Source organism: Lissotriton helveticus, chromosome 8 (assembly GCF_964261635.1).
Source record: "Lissotriton helveticus chromosome 8, aLisHel1.1, whole genome shotgun sequence".
NCBI classification, from domain to species: Eukaryota; Metazoa; Chordata; class Amphibia; order Caudata; family Salamandridae; genus Lissotriton; species Lissotriton helveticus.
In genome coordinates this window covers 1349578186-1349593722 of record NC_136069.1, presented here as the reverse complement: position 1 = coordinate 1349593722, position 15537 = coordinate 1349578186, and the positions used below count along the sequence as shown (strand labels likewise).

At 44.4% G+C, this 15537-nt stretch overlaps 1 protein-coding gene across 1 annotated transcript in view; it reads left to right on the top strand.

Annotated features, from left to right (window-relative positions):
• The window catches only part of LOC144771975 (suppressor of tumorigenicity 14 protein homolog), a 385346-nt gene that overhangs the window by 369197 nt on the left and 612 nt on the right, over positions 1-15537 (top strand). Inside the window, 1 exon segment of the mRNA XM_078656195.1 lies at positions 4693-4829. Coding sequence (XP_078512321.1) covers positions 4693-4829 — 137 coding nt within the window.

Here is a 15537-nt window from a genome sequence, read left to right as displayed (position 1 = left end):
GAGATGTCAATTTAGAGTCTGTAAAATTGGCAACAATTTAAAAATGTCCTTCCCGTCATTATCAGTGTCCTTAATACATTGAGTGTAAAAAGTGCTGTGGAAGCACTTAAGATTTTTATGGTGGTCTTTCAGGGCCATTTGGCAGTGATCCTTATCTAATTTTAATGTAGTGACGCCACAAGACTCTTTCCACTTTCTTGCAAGTGACTTTTTTTCTGAACTAATTTTAACATTGTACAGACCAATTGTATATGCATGGATGCTTTATCTACACACCCCTCCTTCAAAAGTGTCATATAACATTTAAAAAAAAAAAAGTAAAAGAAATTAGCTATAAAGATCATCACAAAAAAAGCTGTTGAGAAAGTCTAAAAATTGATCTTGTGTTACTACATTTTTTATGGACAAAGAATTTCAGGAGAAGGCCTGATAACGTGAGACAGACCATGGATTGCTCAAACCTTAAACCTTACAGAAATGCAGCAAGTCCACAGGGAGAGATGTAACTCACAAGTCCATTGGCACATGCTATTTTTCTCCAAAAGGAAGATATTTTTGCTGTGTAGAAAACTCTTCAGCAGTACCCCAGTTTATGTTCTGGGATATTAGCGCCCCATGTGTGCTCTGGAAACTAACTCTTGCCCTCAATATGAGTACATTTCTGACTTTGCCTAGTACAGCACTAAATCTGACAAAAGTTAGTTAATGCCCACAAGCTCACAAGTCTATGGGCGTTAATGTACCTATGCAGGATGTCCATCAAGGAAACTAGTTACTAGTGCAAATTAATGTTTGTGGCTACCTCACATGATTTTCATTAATAAATTATAGCATTATAGCACTTTAGTGTTATATTAGTGCATAAACCCTTATTTGAGTCGTGCTCTACATTTTTTACTTTCATGCCCTTTTACATTATAATTATGCAAGCTTCCTGAGGAAATGCTGAAACTGTGTGTGCTTTACACATTTTCTTTGGGTGAGATGAAACAAATGTGTGCATGGAGTAATAAACTGCTTCCTATGGGATGAGACAATTTTACTCCTACAACTGGGTTGATGCACAAGTTCAGCTACACGCATATAGGAGTTGTGTAGAAATCCATGTTCAAGTATCTGGGCCACTTACAGTGAGCTAGGCACGGTAGCAGGGGTAGAGACTTTGATTTCCCTGAGTCTCAAGCAACAGGAGGCAAGTCAACAAGCCTTTGGCAATCACTAGGAGGGAAGGCAAAGTCAAGCTCTCCTTCAGGAGAGACAGAGAACACCAGGCAGCAGGGTAACACAAGAGAAAAGCAGGCCTCCCAAGTCTGCAGTCCAAAGAGGAATTCTTTAAGCAGCACAGCAGTCCTTCTGAGAGAGGTTCAGTTGAAGATCCAGAAGAGTATGTATTTAGGGAGTCAGAGTTCCAGTATTAATACCCAAAAGTGCCCTTAATGAGGAGGGGTAACTTCAAAACAGCTCTCTGAAGTGCACAGGTTTCCCTTTCTGCCCAGTCCTGTCTGCCAGGCGTTCTTTGGGAAGTAAACCAGCCCTTTGTGTGGGGAAAAGACACTACCTATTCATGTGAAGTGTTAGCCCCTCCCTTCCATCCTGTCCAGGCAAGGCCATCAGAAAGTAGGTGTATGTAGTGGGTACTCAGACACACCTATACTTCCTCCATTCGCGACTTTCTAGAGGGAATGCACAAAGTCTAACTGCCACCCACCCCAGACATGTATTGGAGACTGGCTGTCAGGCACACAGAGCAGTAAGTGAGGAGAAATGTCCACTTTCTAAAAGTGACATTTCTAAAATAGTAATGTTGAATCCGACTTCCCCAGTAAGTAGGATTTATCAATACCATTCCAAAAATAAGAAACATGAAAAACTACTCCTCTCCGATTAGAAATTACAGTTTAAAAGAATATTAAGGGATTCCCAATGTTAACCTATGAGAGGAGTAGGCCTCACAGTAGTGAAAAACAAAATAGGCTGGTTGTCACTACTAAGACATGCAAAACAACAGTACATGTCCTACCTTTTACTTACATACCACCCTGCCCTCAGGGCTACCAAGGGCCTATCTTAGGGGTGACTTGTATGTAATAAAAGGGGAGTTTAAGGCTAGGCAAGTAGTTTAAAAGGCCAAGTCGAAGTGGCAGTAAACTGCACACAAAGGCAGTGTAGTGGCAGGCCTTAGACAGGTTTGAAACTTCTGTGAGTGGCACAATCAGTGCTGCAGCCCCAGAGTAGAATTTAACTTACAGGCCCTGGGTATATAGTATACCACCTTACAAGGGATTTACAAGTAAATTAAATAGGCCAATCAGGTATAAACCAAAGACACACATGTTTTGGGGAGAAGCACATGCACTTTTGTACTGATTAGCAGTGGGAAAGTGCTCAGAGTCCTAAGGCCAACAAAATGATTCAGCAAAATGGGGAGGCAAAATGCAGAAATATTGGGATAAGACCACCGTAAGGCTAAAAGGTCTAACAATGGGCACCTAACTTTCTGGCCTTCTTACTTAAAGGGTCACTGTCAATACTTTATTTCCCCAAGAAATGTAAACCTTGTTTGCTCAAACAGAAAATGCAATGCACAGATTGCTAGTGAGATTCACAGATTATTGCTGCAGGAAGGCTCTGACCATTAATTGCAATAAGACAAAGAGTATGGCATTAAATCCACCCACTAGACTAAAGAGAAGGCTAATGATAAATGAGGAGTAAATCAGTGTGTCAAGCATTACGATTATTTGGGGATACGGTTTACAGAACAACTGAGCTGGAAGGACCAGTAATTGAAGGCAAGTGAGGTTTTATCACAGACCTTGGGGATGGTATTAAAATTTAGACAAAAATCAGGTGCTAAAGCTAAAAGCATCAGTACAATTCTTCACATCTATAAACAGAAAGAAGTAGTGGCTGCACTAAATGGGGCAAAGCAGTGAGGTATGCTGCAAGTATGTGAACATCATTTCTAAAGGGCTTTGTTAAAACTGGGGCCTGGCACTCCCCTGTTAGCTCTCTATGTAGAGCTTGGCCTTACGTCAATTGCTGAACTCGCTGTATTAAAACCAGTGCTGTAACGGATTAGGTTGGTGAGGAACCTGAAATAACAATTTACTTAAAATCACTGGAAGATGTAGATAGTTTCAGCAGTGTGAATTAAAAGAGTTAGCTGTCCCCCCTGAAGAGTATACTGAATGGTTTGCAATTGGGGCTCCTATGAACCGACCAAAGTAGGGTAGGTCAGGATACTATAGAGCTCATAAAGGATCATTAGCAAATGTTAAAGTGGGAGATGAGCGTTCCACAATTAGACCCGGCAACATACTGGGAGAATATTTTAAAATCAAGAAGACCAAGGTAGTAAATTGTATCTGTATTTGATTAATCCCAAACGGAATTGAATTTAACATATCAAGTTCAGATTGGGAACCTTGCCCACCAGAGAATATCTTGGAAGGTGTACAAGACGCCCCGTGAGAAGAGAACTCTGCGATTGCATATTTGGAGGGAAGGATAATATATCGCATCTTCTGTTTTTGTGCACAAAATTTGTTTCTGCACGAAAAATATGGCCCCTGCCTCTATTTAGACAGTATGGGATTAATTCCATTAGGTCTATATTACCCTTATGTTTTAGAATAGATGATGAATTTATTTTTAACTCTATAGCTTCATATTTAGGGCAGTTTGGCCAAGTATGAAAGAGTTGCTAACCGCGGCCAACACACGACCTTGCACTGCTGAAATGCTCTACTGTACGTTGGACGTTAAAATGCCACCAGTGAAACTGTTCTAAGGTGACACCTGACCGGTATGCAAATGTTGCTGTATTTGTTGTTTAATTGTAAAACGGATTATGCGAGAAGCATGCTTAATTTGTTCACATTCTAACTAAGCTATGCTGTTATTATTACCGTGCAAAGATAGTTGTATCTTTTCTGTGACATGCTAGAGACATGTGCACCAATTGTAAAAATATGTAGCTAACTGAAGGACAGTGTAGAAATGATTTTATTATTTAAATGTTACATTGTATTAGAATTCATTTAAAAGTAATCTGAACCATAGTCTTACTTTCTGTATCTATATAAGCACCTTCACTTTGACAAGTCGTTGATAGCTAGATGCAGATCGATTAGATAGATGTTGGAACAACTGCAACATACCCTATATTAGATTCTATTAGGTGAAATGCGTTTTCTAGATTTTGGGCTACTGTTTCATGTGTTTTTATCCATATTGATTTTAAGTGAATATTGTTATATGCTATTGTAAGGCCAATAGCTAAAACAATAAAGATTAATTTGATTTGATAAACCTGAAATAAATAGCTAACACCCCACATTTTCCTTGGCCCGACTGCTTTCCAAGACCGTTTCAAGTGTTCATCCCGCATTAATGAACACTGTACATGAATGGATTCTCCTAAATTATTTTTTATAAGGAATGCTAAATTAATTTCAACGCATAACTGGAACATAATGAAGACAGGAGATTTTCCAACGAAGTTCAAAAATGTAGACTAGTATTGGTTCAGCAAAGACATGGTGCTTAGCATTACTGAACTATTAATACAGTATTTGATCCTAATTTTTCAGACTTTGTCTTTGAGAGATGCCCTTTAGAAATCTTGCTGTTGGGTGCAATATACGCCTAGTGATATAAACTTACCAGAGCTTCAGTTTACTTTTCTAGGTGATCTAGCAAGAGTACTGCAAGAGGCAAAAGTTAAAATAATCAGCCAAAGTGTCTGCAACAAGCTGTATGATGACTCCATCACATCCCGGATGATGTGTGCAGGAAACCTTGGCGGTGGTGTGGATGCATGTCAGGTAAATCTTTCTCTTTTTAAGAATAACTTAGTTAAACTTAGTATTGTACCAGACTTGGTTGTTCCAGCAGTGCCTTTAAACTCTCCTCTGGCTTTTGAACCTCCTTGGGCAGCTACACGCTTCATAAAATCCTATAACATATAACATAACATACAACAAGTGTAATGGCAGAGCAACCAGCCACTACTGGGCCGTCATTTTATGTGCCACTCCAAGTCAGTAAAAAAATGAACAGATAAAAAAAAAAGAAATAGATCAAAGACAAAGTTAAGGGTGGGGAAGGGTCACTGTGAATTGCTGTTGATTGGCTGTAATTCCTCAGCACTACTAATGATGGTATAGTATTTACAATAAACATGAAAGGACAGAGGCAGCGGATGATGTTAGTGAAGCCAGTGTGGTGCTCAGCGACGGGGTGTGCCTGAGAAGCAGAACAAGTGAGGACCTGTGAGCTGAAGGAGATCCATTCGAAAGTAACAAGATTCCTACGGAATTTAGAGTGCTTCAAAGAATTCTGGCACCGACACAGAAAGAAGGAAAAAGCAATGCTAATTGGAGTAAAATGGTGCCACAAGGAAACAGCCCCATCAGTAGCTGAAACAAATTTACCAAGACCACCAAGTCCGAGTCTTGAGGCGAACCCTTAAGCAACATAGGGTTTGAAACGCGTTGGCTTGTGCTCATGGGATCAACAGTTGGGTGTGCCACGAGGGAATACATATATCTTTTGGTCCCCCTTAGACAACACCTTTTGAACTAAGATTTCCCTGAGCGTTACACATAGGCAGGACAAAAGGCAGTAGCCTTTGGGTTCACATTTGAGTGTCCGCCAAGTGTATTTGTAAATTACGGACTGGTCATCTGTATCTGTCTTGTTCATGCATTTTGTGGTGTTACAGCACAGTTTTGCATGTGTAAATATGTCTTTGAAATATTTGTGTGGCCTGATGAGAGACATGAGAATAATGGTTTAATCCTTTGAAAAAAGTATAAAAAGAGGTGAAATAAAAAACACACGGGTTTTAGAACAAAGCATGGAAGTCTCATATGTGTAAAAAACGACCTATCTGGACGTTGTATTTGTTAGCATAATCAGAAGTCACTCTGGCACTGAGCACTTTAAATGCTGCTTTGAAGCTCGGATGCTGTGCTGCATCGTGATGCAGTGTTCCTACCACCTGCACCACACACCAGTGCCTCACATCAGCACTCGTCAGAGGGCACATTCATGACCGGGCATACACCTCACCTCAGTGGCACTGGAAGTAGGGATATGGAAGGTGCTGCAGTATTTCCTTAAAACTTGAACATTCAGAACCACTTTGGTGAGAGGGTGTAGCCTGACGGCTGGAGCGGTCGACCTCAGAGCTGGGGAACCAGGTTCGAGTCTCGGCAGAGACGCTCAACATCCTGTGATTTTGGTCAAATCACTTAATCTCTCAATGACTAATAGAATGAATGCGTGCGTCTGTAACGCAACTGGTGCTCGTCTAAAGCGCTCTCATACCTTCAGGAGTAGTTCACGTTACATAAAATTGCAGGAAAAAAAGATGAACAGTTACAGGGTCCATACATTTTATTTTTTCTGCTGGTAGCATTTGTTCTGTTTTCAAAAACTGTAACTTGTTCTTTATGCCTTTGGTGAGGTGAACTTTTTGGTCATCAGCCCCATTCTAGCAATTATACCAGCACCACTGGTGCACCGAGGCTGGCACCATAAACAACAAATTACTGGCTGTACTGTGGGAGTTGGAGGGTTATGTTTTGTGTAGATGTGCATACTGTGTAAAGGCAAAATCCAGCCACTCACACTGAGAGGACCCAAAGGCTGAAGTGGGCTGTCCTACTGCCCTACACTGCATGCTGTGGTGGATGGAAGTTACATGTGAATGACAGTGCAGCAGACCAATGGATGAAGAGGGCTGACTGAAAGCCACTCAACGTATTTATGATTGTGTAACTTAAGATTTTTTTTTAGAAAATATATTATTGACTAACATCAGACCTAAAAATAGCAAACATATTCGCAGAGACGTGTTAGAAATAGATAGATGCTAATGTGACTATTTGCATGCTGCTGTAAAGCTGCTCTGAACGTTTCCATACTGTGTAATTATCAAAAGAAGGGACATGTGGTAAATATATAATTAATTACCGGTTCTATTTTTCAGGATACTCATATAAACAGATAGCTCAATAAATAAGAGTCAAGATTCGAGGTAGCTGGAGTTTACAGGCTTTTAATCAGGCATAAAGGACAGGAACAGGACAGCCTGTACGGGAATAGGATGGCAGCTGCCGGGGGCAGGATCTGGGAATGGACAAGGGTAACTTTTAATATGGGTGCACAGTATATATATCAAAACAATTGCATTACATTCAATACAGTAGGCGTAGCAGTAGGCGTGACTCGTAACAGTCGCGAAAGATAAGGGCAAAATGATGTAACAAGAAGGCGTGTACAGGGCGTATACATAGACATGTGATGTAAACGTAACAGAATATGTCATAAAAGGGGCGGAAACATGGAGGGGGCTACCTGAGCAGCTGGGACCTCTAACCTAGTGGTGCGCGCAAATGGGCAATGACGTGTTACCAGGGAGAACTGGGGGCTATGACTTCTGCGCTAGAAGAGGAGACTAAAGTCTGGAGTGTCGGAGCGACATGTACCCAGGCATATCTAGTATCTGGTGTTTAGAGTACATGTTGATAGAATCCAAAAGTTATCAGGGTAAAGGCTAATAGACTCTAAGACTGGTGCATGCATAATTCTATATGTAGTGCGTGTGTGAGGAATATTCTATGAATATAAATACAGTATTTCTCTTACATGGAGACATAAAGGCTAGACCATGACGGAAACTATTGATGCGATTCAGTAGCTTAGGAATGCAGAGAAGGAAGGGATGGACTGATAACTAGAAACATAACATATTCTTGGCAGACTGGGAGGCAGAGCCAGGCCGGGCCGGGCACTGCGTGGCAAGAAGTAAGCGAAGGGTCAGGGATGCAGGTGGGGGCTGTATCGCTCCTCGGAGAGTGTTCAGGAGACTGGAGCTGAATCTGAGTCCGGGCCCTTTTGAGGCCTAGAAACGGGGACAATTCAATGAATTAACGTGCACACTGTAAAATGTGGCAACGTAGGTTTACATAGGCCTAATATTCGTTGCTTTCACGAAGACTGGAAACTGGCATACTAGAGATGGACACAACTGTAATTGCGTCTTTAATCGATCAGAGGGGAATACATGCATATCGATCATGCACATATAACAAAATATGGGGAACACGTAGGCACATACAACATGGCAAAATTTACTTTTCCACAGACAACAAATATGACCTGAATGCATGACTTTAGGATAACTCTGCAGAGTTCAACAGGAGACAGGAAGTATGCCAAGCAATTAACCAAGAGAAAATGGGAGAACAAACAATGCAAGGTGTATTTTACAACGTGTGGAGTGAAAGGAAGCCACTAGAATAAGCTTTGTGAAAAATACAAACGTGGACCTACTTTAATAAAATAATGTGTTTATTCAGCTGATGTTATCATGTTAGTCAGTGTAACCCAAAACTGATTATTGGAGAATTAGCCTTACTAATGGGTGTCCAAAACTGAAAATTTAAAGCTACCTAGGGCTCCTTATGCATCTGTTAAAAGACCAATGTGTACTGATAATTGCACAACAAACTCAGTGGTTTGTGATAGGCCCACTGTACATTAAAATCAGAAAGAAAGCTCAGACCTGGAGAGAATGAGAGGCGCCCCCCACGCCTAGGGAGGGGCGCCCTTAGTAGCGCCATGGGGCTGAGCCTCCTCTGGGGCCCTGGAAAGGAGAGGGCTGGCTATGGAAAGGCTGGTCGTGGTGATGTCATGGGGAGGTGGCACAGAAAATGAAATTGTAGAGGTATTTAAGGTTGTGCCCGGGGAGATTCCTTCTCTTTGTCCCTTCAGACCACAGCATGGCTACAGAAGCATCGTCGGCCACCCACCCACCCGGCAGTCAAGCAAGGCTTCAAGGAGGCTGAGACAGAGCGCTGACAGTTAACAACAAAGGGGAATGCACAACAATAGAGGTGCAGCCATTCGATGGACCCCTGGAGGGGGTAGATTTCACGTGTGACTTGGGTAGGCGGGGACAAGGGACTGACCTGCCGGTAGTCCTTGATTCTACTGCCCTCACCCACAATGTATGGACTGAGTGCAATCTTGGGGATGCTGCATGTATTCAGCTCCCCTGGTGGGTCGGTGCGGTATGCGGTGCCCTGGATGTCAAGTAATGCAACTGTTGGCTGTAGCACGTTGGGGCCAACCGGTGCAATGTGCGCAGCAGAATGGGACATTGATGGGCCGAGTCAGCCGAGTACAAGAGTTCAAGTGTACGGCAAAGTCCTAGTGTACGGCCGATTTAAAAGTTAAAGTGTAAGTTTGTACCTTATTTCCTTACTGTTGGCTGTAGCGCGTTGGGGCCTGCCGGCACAACGTGCGCAGCAGAGTGGGCGACTTGTGGGCCGAGACTGTCAAGTTACAATGTTCTGCCAATTTCCAGTGTACGGCCCAGTTCAAAAGTTAATTACTTAATTTCCTTACTGCTGTTCACATGTTGATGCAGATAAAAGTGATGCTCTGAATAATGGTTATATACCCAAGGAGGATACCTATGGTGGTAATGGTCTGTGGTGAATGACTTGGATTGCTGTGAATAAAAGGCTACGCCATAGACAACATACCTTGATTCTTTGAGATCTTGGGCGTAGATTGGGCAGTAAGGTGATGGAATTTAGGGAGGAGGGAATGTCTCATTGTGCGCTTACTATCACCTTCTGCCAGACAGCTAAAACGAGCTCAGCGAAGCAGAACCATGTGTATATAAAATATACATGGCATTTGGAAAGCCAGTGGTGAGACAAATTGCAATTCGTCCCATTACCGAGCGGAAGCTCCTCCACTATGGCAGAGGAGCATCGACACCACAGCCAGCCTCAAAATTTGAATAATCAAACAATATTTTTATTTATTTATTATTGTTTTATTTTTCTTCCATTGAATGAGGCTTGGGGGTGGGGCCATCACGGGGCAATTCAGGAGAGGGATTGGTGAGCACTGCCTTCAGTGCGCATGTGGGTTTCGCCAGCCGTCTCAGGATGGCCAAATCCACATGCGCACTGAAGATGCCTCAAACCCAGCTGCGGTTGCCGGGTTGGAGACAGCAGGCACAGCCTCCCAGTCCTGATGCTGCTGTCATGCATGAGAGCAGAATCAGGATTGGCCGCAGGGGAGGCTGGGGGCCTGTGCTGCAGAGAGGAAGAAACAGAAGGACTGAGTTTCGGCGTGCGCGATGTGGTAGGTAAGTTCCAACTGTCGAGCCGCAGTCAGGGAGAAACCCATTTGGGTTGCTAGTTTTCTGATTCAGAGAGGACCTGGCCATGGCAGTCCATGCCGGAGTGTTCCTATTGGACCAGAGTAATGGCTGTATTACAAATGGTTGGGTCTAATCTGAGGCGGCATGGGGGCAAAAGAATGGTGGATTGGAAAACTATCAGAGCGATTGCCATGGTAAGATAAATCACAGGCATTCTTCCTCTCACCTTTTGTGTGTTTATTGTTTGAAAATTCTTTCACACAGGACAGTTTGAAATGGCAGAATTCAAAATAGTATGTTTATCATGCACTTGGAAGGGAAAATAGGCTGCTTCTGTTTGAAGCAGTGATACTGCCCAAACCGTCACCCGCTCACGCCCTTTGCACCCAACACAATCCCAACCCAATGATACTCAGGACACGTGGTTGTGGGAAAGAACTGTCGCAGGTTTATTTCATACAACAATGTATGACGTTTTGTTGGGTCATCTTACAGGCGATCCAATGCAGGTAGCCCCTTGCTGACCCGCATGCCTAACGAGCCATCTTGCACGGTGAGTTGAAGCTCTGACGGTGCAACACATTGTCCTCTTCGTTATACTCCCGCCCCCCCTGTCAGGGCGGAGCGGTGTGGCACACCCCCGGTCGGTTCAGGCCCCCGACCGCCCGAAGGACTAACGGGGCGCCAACGCAGTTTCCCGGAACCTCCTGCGGCTCCTGGTCCTTGGCTCTGGCACCCTTACTGTGCCAAGCAGAGGTACCCTTACTGTACCATTCTGCTGCAGAGGTACCCTTACTGTACCCGTCTGCCTCCAAATCGCCCTGTAACTCCACCTGCAACACAAAACAGAAAATTACAACATTCTATCAATCGCCCGCCGCACGAGCTGCTGGGTCAGGGTTAGGGAGGGAACAGCGCTCAGCCGCGGGTGGACAGCTTACGAAAGAGGCCGGGTCCAGGGCGCGCTGTGATTAAGTAGGGTAGAGAGGGATACGCCCCCCCCAACAGGTGCGCCCACCCCCAGGCCGATGTCCGGTGGATGCAGGGAGGAGCCGGGCACACTGCTTAACTTTTCTCCGCCCTCCCACCTACATTGGCTGTCACGGCGACGAATGGCACTATCGCGCTGCCTTGCTTATGTTCTCCTGCGGGTCACGCAGTCAGCGGCATAGGGCCCACACCGTCACCCGCTCACGCCCTTTACACCCAACACAATCCCAACCCAATGATACTCAGGACACGTGGTTGTGGGAAAGAACTGTTGCAGGTTTATTTCATACAACAACATATGACGTTTTGGTGGGTCATCTTACAGGCGATCCAATGGAGGTAGCCCCTTGCTGACCCGAATGCCTAACGAGCCATCTTGCACGGTGAGTTGAAGCTCTGACGGTGCAACACATTGTCCTCTTCGTTATGCTCCCGCCCTCCCTGTCAGGGCGGAGCGGTGTGGTACACCCCCGGTCGGTTCAGGCCCCCGACCGCCCGAAGGACTAACGGGGCGCCTACGCGGTTTCCCGGAACCTCCTGCGGCTCCTGGTCCTTGGCTCTGGCACCCTTACTGTGCCAAGCAGAGGTACCCTTACTGTACCATTCTGCCGCAGAGGTGCCCTTACTGTACCCGTCTGCCTCCAGATCGCCCTGTAACTCCACCTGCAACACAAAACAGAAAATTACAACATTCTATCCATCGCCCGCCGCACGAGCTGCTGGGTCAGGGTTAGGGAGGGAACAGCGCTCGGCCGCGGGTGGACAGCTTACGAAAGAGGCCGGGTCCAGGGCGCGCTGTGATTAAGTAGGGTAGAGAGGGATACGCCCCCCCCAACAGGTGCGCCCACCCCCAGGCCGATGTCCGGTGGATGCAGGGAGGAGCCGGGCACACTGCTTAACTTTTCTCCGCCCTCCCACCTACATTGGCTGTCACGGCGACGAATGGCACTATCGCGCTGCCTTGCTTATGTTCTCCTGCGGGTCACGCAGTCAGCGGCAGAGTGATGGTAAAAGCTACTACAGGCTTGTTTCCCTTTCTGAGGCAGAGCAGTTTATTTTGTTTTCTGAAGCCACAGTTTGTGACCTTTCCCTAGGTACAAGTTCTGACCCATTCTCTCCACCTGCATAGCTACAGGCAGTGTGCCCGTGCCAAGTTATGCAATGAATGAAGCTCCTGCGACACGGCCAGCACCACAGCAAATGCTTGAATAACTGCTCTTCCCAAAGATTCCCTGGCGCTGAAGGGGTTGCGGAAATGATGAGGCCCTCTAGAGGTTGGTAAAAGTATCTTCAGCTAGGATGGTGACATAAGAACAGTCCAGGTGGCTCTCATCACTAGAGTGCGAATGAGACGCTGCGCTAGTGCAGAGCTGCATCCCTGCAGCTGCTTCACTATTGGCATTCATTATTTAAAACTTGCATTTTGGTGCTCAAAGCAGTGGCAGAAGTGTGGAACTGATGTCTGGAAATGTGCCAGCTGCCTGAACAAGCACGCGTAAGCCCCTAGAATGGTGGCAGAAGTATATGAAACAAAAATCACAGATTGTAGGGATGTGCTCACGTGCACTTCATGGTGGCCCTTGAGCACTGACTAAACCACTGACACCCTCTGCTTCAAACCGAGATGTACACAAGCTATTTATTGCTGCATGTACTTTCCAGGCAGCATAACAGTGGCACAATTACGTAAGATGCACATGTTGCCATGGAAGTCTCTGGAAGAAAAGAACTACTTTGTGCTTGGATGGGCTCCTTGTGAAATGGCAGAATGCCGTAAATCACAGTGAACGTAGCCGGTGGTTCTAGTGAGCTGACCCAGTGCTCCATGCAGCATGCTGCAGTGGGCAAAGCAAAAGTCTGAATGACACAACAAACCAATGAATAGGGGAGAGGATGTGGTCGAACGGGCTAGGGTGGTCCATCTCAGATCTGGGGAAGCAGGTTAGAGTCTCAGCAATGACTCTCAACATCCTGTGATTCTGGGCAAATCTCCCGCGCCTAAGAAAAAATGAATGTGTCCTTGTGTAACGTAACTGGTGTTCATGTAATGCACTCTGATACCCAATATCTTCAGGTCAAGTTCGCACTATATAAAACTCAGAAAAAAATCATGAAGAAGGTTGGCCGAAAGCCCCTATAAGTAAGTATTTTATGCATCTGATTTTGGTAAAATCAGAAGCCCTTGGCATAGACCGGACCTAAAAACAAAACAGGAAAATCATCAAAATTCACAATTTTTATCCATTGAATTATACAATGAAAGCAATAAATGCACGCTAAAAACACATAAAAAATATTGTGTATTTACATAAACTATTGCTAATTGATTGTATAAACAAACATAACCAGAATTTTAGTGTTAAAAGAATAATCAAGAGGGTGCACACAAACTGTAATTCATGTGCCATCTCCTGGCCATTTCAGAATCTCAACAAAAAAAAAAAGTTAGGATTTTTCTCAGAGAAAAGTGGTAACTTCAGACTGGGACTTTTTTAAATGTCCTGCATGGAAAGACGAAACATGACAGAGCAAGCATCTGGCGCACTCTTGTGCCATTAGTTATATTAGTGTACTGTTTATTTTTTTTAAACTTTAGGTTCTGAAGGGCAGTGAAGAACACCTGGTGCCGCAATACACATGCACCACATCTCCTTTATTGTGCTGGGTGCACCCAGCATAATGAAGGAAAATGCGGCACATTATGGTGAATGCACTGCCCCAGCGGCTGCTTAAAAGTCGCTCCGTGTTTCACAATGGAGGTGGCAACCCGCCTGCACTTTTAAAGGGGATTAGAGACTGCACCTGCCTGCAAGGGGATGTCTGGGTACTCCCTCCAGAGGGCTTCTCTCAGGGGGCGCACTGACAGTGCGCCTCCTGAGAGCTTTTTTGTCTCTGCGCCCTTGTCTGTAATACAACATGCACACAGAGGCGAAGGGATTCCCTCATTTGCAAGGGGCATGCCCCCAATTAAATGGTGCATGCCCCCAATCAAATGAGGGAACTTATAGTGCATCACCTAAAAGTTTGCACACTGTCAGTACGCTCCCTGAGAGCCGCATCTGGAGGGGGTCCTAAGAACACCACCAGACATCCCCTTGCAGGCGAGTGCAATCACCCACTGCATCCACCTGCAGGGGGATCTCTAATCTCCTGTAAAAGTGCAGGCAGATTGCCACCTGAGCTGTGAAAACACATAGCAGCTTCAAAGCAGCCGCTCCGTTTCTAACATGAAGGCCTGCCCTGGGGAAAGAGCACTCATCCCAATACGGTGCATTTTCCTTCATTGCGCTGGGCGCACCTTTTGAAGTAAAATGCGCCATGTGTATAATGCGACCCTAGGTCTTCTATTTTTCAATGCCTACTAACAAGTGTGACTTCTGCAGCAACACATTTGTATTCACCGGATGTATGACGTTACAACGCATACTTTTACAACGCATACCGTTACAACGCATTTTTTACAACGCAAAAACTTTTACAACGCATACCATTACAACGCATTTTTTTACAACGCAAGTACTTTTACAACGCATGCCATTACAACGTAAGTATTGGTAAGTATATAATATATTTTTTTAAATTAATTGTAATTAATAAAATTTAATTTAATTTAATTTATTTAATTTAATTTTTTTTACCTTGTACCCCTGTACCCCAAAAACCCAAATTAACCCAGAAACCTAAAAATACCCCTGTACCCCAAAAACCCAAAACTGTCCCTGAACCCTAAAAATACCCCTGTACCCCATAAACCCAAAACTGTCCCTGAACCCTAAAAATACCCCTGTACCCAAAAACTGAAAACTGACCCTGAACCCTAAAAATACCCCTTTACCCAAAAACTGAAAATTGTCCCTGAACCCTAAAAATACCCCTGTACCCAAAAACTGAAAACTGACCCTGAACCCTAAAAATACCCCTTTACCCAAAAACTGAAAACTGACCCTGAACCCTAAAAATACCCCTTTACCCAAAAACTGAAAACTGACCCTGAACCCTAAAAATACCCCTGTACCCAAAAACTGAAAACTGACCCTGAACCCTAAAAATACCCCTTTACCCAAAAACTGAAAACTGACCCTGAACCCTAAAAATACCCCTTTACCCAAAAACTGAAAACTGACCCTGAACCCTAAAAATACCCCTTTATCCAAAAACTGAAAACTGACCCTATACCCTAAAAATACCCCTTTACCCAAAAACTGAAAACTGACCCTGAACCCTAAAAATACCCCTTTACCCAAAAACTGAAAACTGACCCTAAACCCTAAAAATACCCCTTTACCCAAAAACTGAAAACTGACCCTGAACCCTAAAAATACCCCTTTACCCATAAACTGAAAACTGACCCT